The sequence below is a fragment of the Hippoglossus stenolepis genome, chromosome 5, assembly GCF_022539355.2.
Source record: "Hippoglossus stenolepis isolate QCI-W04-F060 chromosome 5, HSTE1.2, whole genome shotgun sequence".
Lineage (NCBI taxonomy): Eukaryota > Metazoa > Chordata > Actinopteri > Pleuronectiformes > Pleuronectidae > Hippoglossus > Hippoglossus stenolepis.
This window is the reverse complement of record NC_061487.1, coordinates 2,191,294-2,200,250: the sequence shown is the minus strand read 5'-3', so window position 1 is coordinate 2,200,250 and position 8,957 is coordinate 2,191,294. Positions and strand designations below refer to the sequence as shown.

The 8,957-nt window shown below is 41.3% G+C and overlaps 1 protein-coding gene across 1 annotated transcript; it reads left to right on the top strand.

Moving 5' to 3' along the window:
* The first annotated feature begins 1,832 nt into the window (after positions 1–1,832).
* On the top strand, positions 1,833–7,331 carry LOC118110161 (olfactomedin-4-like). The gene is made up of 7 exons (XM_047340064.1): positions 1,833–1,984; positions 2,108–2,230; positions 2,382–2,600; positions 3,025–3,178; positions 4,884–5,111; positions 5,728–5,896; positions 6,550–7,331. The coding sequence occupies exons 1-7, from the start codon at positions 1,931–1,933 to the stop codon at positions 6,983–6,985; spliced, it is 1,383 nt and encodes a 460-aa protein (XP_047196020.1). The 5' UTR covers positions 1,833–1,930; the 3' UTR covers positions 6,986–7,331.
* Positions 7,332–8,957: the final 1,626 nt, after the last annotated feature.

The window sequence follows — 8,957 nt, the reverse complement described above, 5'->3', positions numbered from 1 at the left end:
ACTTTTTTCTATATAGAATTCGTGTTTGATACAAAAGAGTAAATGATAAACAACAATTTAAAACAATAAACAATGGGGGATAGAAAAACTTAAAGCTTGCTGTGTCACTGATATTGGCACCCTTTGCTGTAAATCAGTATGGAAACACATTATGACTCACCTGTGGTAAATCACAAATGAGAATCGCCTGTGATAAATTGTCTGTGCCCATGTGACATTAATTAGCCAATGAATGATGACTTCCGTGTTTTAAAAAGCCACCTGTTATTCCCTGTTCCTTTGTCACAATGGTGAAGACAAAGGAGCTGTCTGAGGACATCAGAAGGGCTATTATTAGCATACACAAGACCTCCAAAGGGTATAAGGCCATCTCCAAAGACCTTGGTATCTCTGTTTCAACAGTGCGTAATGTTATTAAGAAGTTTGCCAAGCATGGAACTGTCAAGAACCTCCCTGGACGTGGGGGGAAGAGAAAAATTGATGAGAGAAGTCTTCGAAGATTGGTGCGAATGGTGGAAAAAACACCACGTCAAACAGACCTGAAGGCCAACCTGGAACAGTCTGGGGTCATGGTTTCAACAAGTACCATACGCCGCACACTAAACCAAACAGGGCTTTATGGGCGAAGGCCAAGGAAGACACCATTGCTGAGGAAAAGACATAAAAAGGAACGACTGATCTTTGCCAAAGAGTACCTGGACAAACCGCAGTCCTTCTGGGAAAATGTTCTGTGGACAGATGAAACAAAAATAAAGCTTTTTGGCAATGCACACCAACAGTTTGTTTACAGACGGCGCAATGAAGCCTACAAGGAAAAGAACACCCTACCAACAGTTAAGCATGGTGGAGGATCCATAATGCTGTGGGGCTGCTTTGCTGCATCTGGTACTGGAGGCCTTGACCGTATCACAGGAATCATGAAATCAGAGAATTATCAAGAGATTTTAGAGCGAAATGTCCTACCCAGTGTAAGAAAACTTGGTTTGAGTCGAAGATCATGGGTCCTCCAGCAAGACAAAGACCCAAAGCACACATCCAAAAGCACGCAGGAATGGTTGAAAAGGAAAAAATGGACTGTTTTAAAATGGCCAGCAATGAGTCCTGATCTCAATCCGATTGAAAATCTTTGGGGTGAGCTGAAATCTGCTATTGGGGAAAAGAACCCTGCAAACGTTCAAGAGCTTGAACAAATTGCAAAGGAAGAGTGGGAGAAAATACCAGCTGAGAAGTGCAAGAAGCTTATAGATGGCTACAAGAAACGTTTGGAGGCTGTCATCACTGCCAAAGGGTGTGCAACCAAATATTAAAGAGGGGTGCCGTTATTGCTGCACATGATGTTTTTTCTGTTTCTTCTTTGAAATTACAATATGCAAGTTGAAAAAACAATTTTCTTTGTTAAATTACTTTGGACCTCCAATTAAAAGATCCTGATGATATAAATTTGGTACATTTCCATTTATTTCTGAAGATATTGTACAGGTTATGCAAAAAATGAAGGGGTGCCAATAATGGTGAGCAGGACTGTAAATTGAATGCAAGAGGTTTGCTGAATGGAGTGTTTTTACATAATAAGAGTGTAAAGAATCTGAATAATACCAACAGCACTGATTTTGGTGTTTACATGTTACTTCCTAAAGGTTTTTTTATATCGACACTATTTCCCTTTATTGAGTAAAAGAAAATTCCCTGTTTTTGCAATCCCCACCAAAAGAAGGAAATGGTCACATTTTGAAGGGAGCATGACGCATCTTGCTCTCCAACACACACACACACACACACACACACACACACACACACACACACACACACACACACACACACACACACACACACACACACACACACACACTCACAACCTGCTTCTACAGTGAGACAGTCACATTAAAACTGCTCAGGGCCAGTTTCATTAAGTTCTGGTCTTCACTCCACTATGATGCTGTTTATGATTGTGCCACTGTGTGCTCTGTTATCTTTCAGCCAACAGGTAAGAAAACACTATTAATATAGTGATTATTATCACTTTTATTATTGCTAAACACTGCCCATGTGAAACAGGAATATTTTGTATATCTTTTTTACATGCCATGTTCAATATTCTTGATTTCAGGTGAGGTCAGCAGATAAGTGTGTGTGTGAGTTGACTAATTCTGAGCAGGCATTCCCTCATGACAAACTCAGCACAGTGGAGGACAATGCATCAAAATGCAACATGGAGATTACCTCCCAGAAGGTAACTACTATTTATTTATACCAGACTGTGTATAACAGATCCTCCCTCTGCTTCTTAAAATTGAGTTACACTACTCTTTTTATGCGTACAGTCATACTAAATGGATCTCTGAGTGATGTCTGATCAAAGGGTCTGCCTGTCCTCCCTGAAGATTCTAGAGCTGGAGAGTCTGCTGCTGGGTTTGGACCGACGTCTCCCCCAGCTGCAGGAAGACGTGGCGATGCTGGAGAGAGAGGATGACGGCGAGCTTTATGGAGTTGTCAGCCTGCAGGTAATAGAGAATGAAATGAAGGACATCGAACAGCTCATCGACAGGCTGAATAGCACCACCATGGAAGACCAGCACCTCGCTCTTGACGTAACGAAACAGGTAGATTCACCCAACATGCTGCTCACCAGGGTTAATACTAATGAAGGCAACATCTGTGTGTAAACCTCTAATATGCTATTAATGTTAATTGGAACTTTTACTGCACTGTCCCTACAGCATACATGCAAATCTGTCATTATGATATTATGACTTTTCCGGTCACAGTACAGTTCCATGGCCTTTTTAAAACTGTTCTTACCAATATTATAAACAACAGTTTTTAATAACTATGTGAAATGTCAATGTTTCGTTTGTAGTGAAAAAAATGGAAGTAGAGAGAGTATTAATGTATTTTAACTCACTGTGCTCATTATTAATGTATCAGCCAGCCCAGTTTCTCAGATGACAGGCGATGCTGTATTCAAAGTCATTTATATTTGTAGAAAGAAAATGTTGTGACATCTGCTGTGCTGCTATCTCTCAGCTGGAAGACGTGAAAGCAGAGATGCAGGATATGAAAAGGTACGACACCATGCAGGTGGTGATGAGACAAGAAGCTAACCAGCGTTTGAAGAGAGAATTGAACCAGTGCAGGAATGGACTTCACCCCATCATCCAACCCACTCAGCCCCAACATGGTAAGTCTCAAAACCACGCTGAAGTGGCAGTTAGAGACAATATTACATTGTGACAAGTCATATTATTAGTATAATTCATGATAACCTACACCTCTTGTATGACACAATGGACTTGTCAAAACTGTAAATGTGAGGTTCAATCAGGAGAGACTTGATTCACGATTTAACAATGTTTATTTGACAAGTGCACACAGTAATGTGAATGTTTTAGTCGTTGGTATTTTAGACCCCTGTGTGATGTCATAAGGTTTAGAAAGGGGGTGAAGCAGAGTGCAGAACAGGAATACCCCCACCCCCCCCCGGGTCTAGACACTGGTGGTGGTTCAATTAATCATGCGACATCCTCTGTCCTTAACCCTCAACAAGAGTAAGGAAAAACTACAAAAAACTTATTAACAGGGGAAAAACGTAGAAACCTCAGGAAGAGCCACATGTGAGGGATCCCTCTTCCAGGACGGACAGAAGTGTAATAGATGCTACGAGTAATAGGTATATTGTGTCAGGCAGTCTTGTTGAATTTAGTCCGCGATCAGCCACCACCATGATCAGATAACGCCATAATCCACAATCCATCGTCTGGATCCATGATCAGCTGCCAACACGATACAGGATTATACATATGAACACGATCAGTTGAGGTCGGAGATCCGGATGAGGTGAAGATGATTCTGCTGAAGACTGGAGGAGATTGGGGTGGAGGTGGGTTATGCACGTCAATGAATGACGGCTGACTGCGGAAGAGAGGAGAGGGGATTTTAAAGGTTGACAGGTGCTGAATGATTGGCTGAAAGAGACTGTGGCAGATCTGATTGGCCATTTAGGAACGCCCACAATCAGCTGACCAATAAGCAGGTTAAGTCTTACTGACTGAATTTACGCTAAGCTTCATTTTGGTCTCCTTAGGAGAAGGCTTTTGATAAGGTTGATCATGAGGACCTGTTTAAGACTTCCCATGCATTTGGGGCGGCTGTGGCTCAGGAAGTAGAGCGGGTAGTCCCCTAACCAGAGAGTCAGCAGCTCAATCTTAGTCTCCAACGTTTCACGTGCAGAAGTTACCTTGCCATTTACCATGCATTTGGACTGGGGTGAAATATGTCATGCTAGGGCCTCAGATCTGGTCAAGTTAGCAGGTGGACTATGTAGATCATTAGGAGGAGAGTTTTTTTTTTATATGTGCAGTTCGGTAACTACTTTTAATGGATGTCTGTGAAGATTCTCTGTCATCCAGGTCATGGTATATCCAAGTGCTCAAACTCAACCAAGTAATGGACACTGTATAGCCAGACTGACTAAAAAACACCATTTGTTTTTTGTAAAACAGAAATTGACATTCATGTTTTTACGTCTAGTGCAAGGAAGGGGGATCTGATTAGAAATGGTCACTGGAGACACATTCTAATGCCAGGTGTGAACAGGCAAACTTAGAACTGTCCGCTTGTGGATCAGAGGAGCAGGATGTTGACACCAGGTTTGAGCAGACCATAAAGTGCCACTTTAAATGAGGTCACTCACATCTGTGACAGGCCAATGCTCACTAAACTAATGTGGGATAGAAATGAACTGGATATTGTGGGGCACTATCAGTATCAATAACCTCAATTAAAAAGTGAATAGCCAGTAGCTTTCTACCTCTCAATCAGTTGTACATATTTAGTATCCCAACATTGGTACAGGTTCTTTATCTGTTTTCACATTTACCCCTCAGGTAACTGTCCACATGGTCAGTTTGTGAACATCACTGGGCCCAGGGTGAACACAGTAGGAGAGTATCCTGGCACCCACAAGTATGGCGCTTGGGGTCGGGATCCCCAACCAGAGGTGGGGAAAGAGAACTGGCACTGGCTGGTAATGATGATAACCAGCAACAGATACTCCAACTATGTTCGTCTGTACTCAAGCCTGAGTTCTCTCATCGTTGGGGTGAGCGTCCCAGGTAAAGAATGTTCTGGTTGTAATATCAGCTCACTAGACATTTCTAATAGACAAACATTAAAGCATCACTGGTAATAATAACCTTGGAAACAACTTCACTATCACTGTATTTTTTCATTCTTTCTTACAGTTTTTAAATCAGAAAGCTAATTCCAGAATATGTGTTCACTGAAAGCTTCAAGTGGTTTAAAGCAATGATGCTGCTGGAATAAAACTTCAAAACATTTCCCCAAACCCATTGGGAAATATGATTAATGATATACATAGTCTCTAGGAATAACAATTCAACTTTCTCTCACGGTCTAGTCTTAAAATCAAATTACAATATTTGTAAAATAACATTATTTAAAACTCCCAACACATATTGAATCTGTTTCCAAGTTTTGTGAAAGTATTGATAGGATCAAATTGTGAGATAATAAGCCCATATAAATGATTCATGTTTAAATAGAGCTGCCACAAAGGAAGACAATAATCAGGCCTTAGGCTCACACATACTCAGAAGGATGAATTCATTGTTGATTTTGATCATTCAATTGCATTTGTTTCAAAAGCTAAGGCACATATATTATTGATTATTTTGATGTACTGATAACTCCTCTTTCCCCTTCTTTCAGGGAATATCGTGATCCACACCAGTAACCCAACCACCAACACCATCCAGGGTCCAAATGTTGTTCTGTTTAGTGGGGCCTTATACTACAACTGTTACAACCAAGATGCTGTTTGTCGATTCAACCTCACCGCTAAAACCATTACCACATTACAGCTACCCAAAGGCACCAGGTTCGCTGCTCACCTTTTTCTTTCAGCTCATGTGGACAGACAGTGTTTAAGTCAATATTTTATTCATTACAGACCACATATTTTAAACAATAATATACATATGCAATATTACAGTACAAAACAATACATAGTAGAATAGAATACAGAGGAAAACAATGAATAAAGAATTAAATCTAAAATATAATTGAAGATAAAAATTAAAATGTATTGTAAATGAAAAAAAGTGTATACCGAGTAATAAACGGCCAATTAGTATATATCAATAGAATTGAGAAAAAGACAAGTAGCAGTGAGTAGAAATTAAATGATAAAGGAGTAAGTAAAATGGGATATTGCATATGATATTTCGATTGTAATAAAGAGCAAGTAGCTAGGAATTCAAAAAACAAATGATGATGTCACAATGGAAGTAGTAAATGGTGTGTGACAGAAAAAGTGCTGTGTATACAAGCACTGTATGTGTGTGTGAATGGGTGAATGCGACTTGTACCATAAAGCGCTTTGAGAAGTTGATAAGACTAGAAATGCGCAATATAAATAGGGCCCATTTCCCATTTAAAACTCCATACAGTTCATATTTGTATGTCTATGTGTGGAGAGAAACAAAAAAGTAAAGATCACCCACCTATCACTTCTGTCGTCTGTTTTGTCAGATTTAACTCAAAGGGAAACTTCTGCTACCTTGATGAATGCTACCCGTTCACCGACCTGGACCTGGCAACAGATGAGTCCGGGGTCTGGGTTATCTACACCACCACCCAGGACTGTGGAAACCTGGTGCTGTCCAAGGTGGAGAACAATGAAAATATGACACTTGGCCAAACCTGGCATACCTCGGTCTACAAGCTGGGGGTGACCAATACCTTTATGGCCTGCGGTGTGCTCTATGCCACACGGTACATCGACAAAGAAATGGAAGAGATCTTCTACTCGTTCAACACCGTGACAGGGGTGGAGAAATTCAACATTGGAATCTTCATCAGGAAGATGTCTCCCAACATGTATTCCCTGAACTATAGCCCTGTGGACCAGATGTTACATGCATACTGTGACTCCATCATGGTCTCCTATAAGGTTTTGTTTGAATGAAATATACATTTTGCATACTTCTGTATTTGCATAATGGATCAAGTAAAGCTTACCTGTGCTATGCATGTCCCAATAATGTAGATTTGACTAATGACTAAGATTTTCTACTAATTTGCTATATGAAGTGTAAATTGTATTGGCATTTACTTAACACTAGAGAAATACAAAATATATGTATACATACAAATGTAAGTATGTATTATGTAGAAAAACGGAAGAAAAAATGGTTTGAGAAAAAAAGACCTGTAGCTATTTGCTAAAGTAATTACCTGTAACATGACTCTCTCGCAATAATTATTTTTTTGTCAAATACATTTTAAAATTAAAAGTTCTTTCTGCAAAAGTATTCAACCATTTCACTGAATTCAATTGGGTGACATAACCAAATGAGTTGTTTTCAACTAGAAAGTGACGTACTCCTGAGACTATGAGTAATGTTAATGTAAGAGGTTGGGGAGGATTTACATTTACAATCTTTACACTGCTTAGTTATGTGAATTCAATAGAAGCTGACTGTCCAATCTTTCACCTGGTTCTTGCTCCCTTTCTGTCCACTCATCCTGCTGTCACTCCTTCTCTCTGACTCTATCCACCTCTCTCCCTCTGGGTGCTGTCAACTAAAAGGCAAATATAGCTAATCATAATGTAATAAAATAGAATGTATAATTTGAACCATATCAATTTAAAGCATGAATTAGCTAGTAGATTGTTGTTTTGGTAAGGGCAATGTAATGTGGTCATTTCACTTTTTATATTACATTACATTTCATTTAGCTGACGCTTTTATCCAAAGCGTCTTACAAGAAGTGCATTCAACCATGAGGGTACAAACCCAGAACAGCAAGAATCAAGAAAGTACAATTTGCTTCAAAAAAGCCAAACTACAAAGTGCTATATGTAAGTGCCATATAAGTGCTACTAAACTGAATATTTTTTTTCTTTCTTTAACATAAACACCAGAATAGACAAAAGTTTATAAGACATCATCTTCTTAACCCTTGTGTTGTCCCTGCTTCCCCCGGCTGTTGTCCCTGCTTCCCCCGGCTGTTGGCCCCCTCACATAGCCCACCACATATTAGCACGCACACGTAGGGCAATAGACAAGTGAGCAGCCCTTGCAGATGTATTTGTTACACCCGCGGTAAACGCCCTCGAGGACCATGTTATTTCCCCGTTTCTTGACAGGAAGGTCTCTCTTTCCACGAGTCCGGTGGTGGTGGTGGTGGTGGTGGTGCCGTGGTCTTGTCCTTCTTCTTCTTCTTCTTCCAAGGATGACGAATCTGCAGCAGCATCACCCACTGGGTCGTCGTCGTCGTCTTCGTCTTCGTCTTCGTCTTCGTCTTCGTCTTCGTCGTCGTCGTCGTCTTCGTCTTCGTCTTCGTCTTCGTCGCTGTCTTCGTCATCTCTGTCTTCTTCTCCATCTGCTTCTCCGTCTGCTTCTCTATCTGCTTCTCCGTCCACTTCTCGGTCTTGCTCTTTCGCGTCCTCTTCGGGTTCAGAGGATGGTTGCTGGGAGAATAGCTGTTGGAGAACCTGTTCTCTGGTGAAACGCACCTGACGTGACATTGTGACATGGTCAGGGAGAATGGCACACCGGCTTCTCTGTGGGTCTAATGTACCCCCCGAGATTACAATTGGAATCAGGTGTGGGTCTAAATGACCCCACAGAGCACCACAGCGCCCTCTCTGGGGGTCTAAATGACCCCCCAGGAGAATCGAGAATGACAATCCATTGGTCTCAATTACCCCAGGAGAATTGGATAATGACAATCCTTGGGTCACCCTAACCCTAACCCTGACTGGCCAGGGCTTGCGGATGGTCACACGCACGCACACACGCACGCACGCACGCACGCACGCACGCACGCACGCACGCACGCACACACACACATACAGACACACACACACTCTGGGTCAATCCGACCCAGGAACAACACGAGGGTTAACCAAGCTGTAGTCAGAAGAGACATGT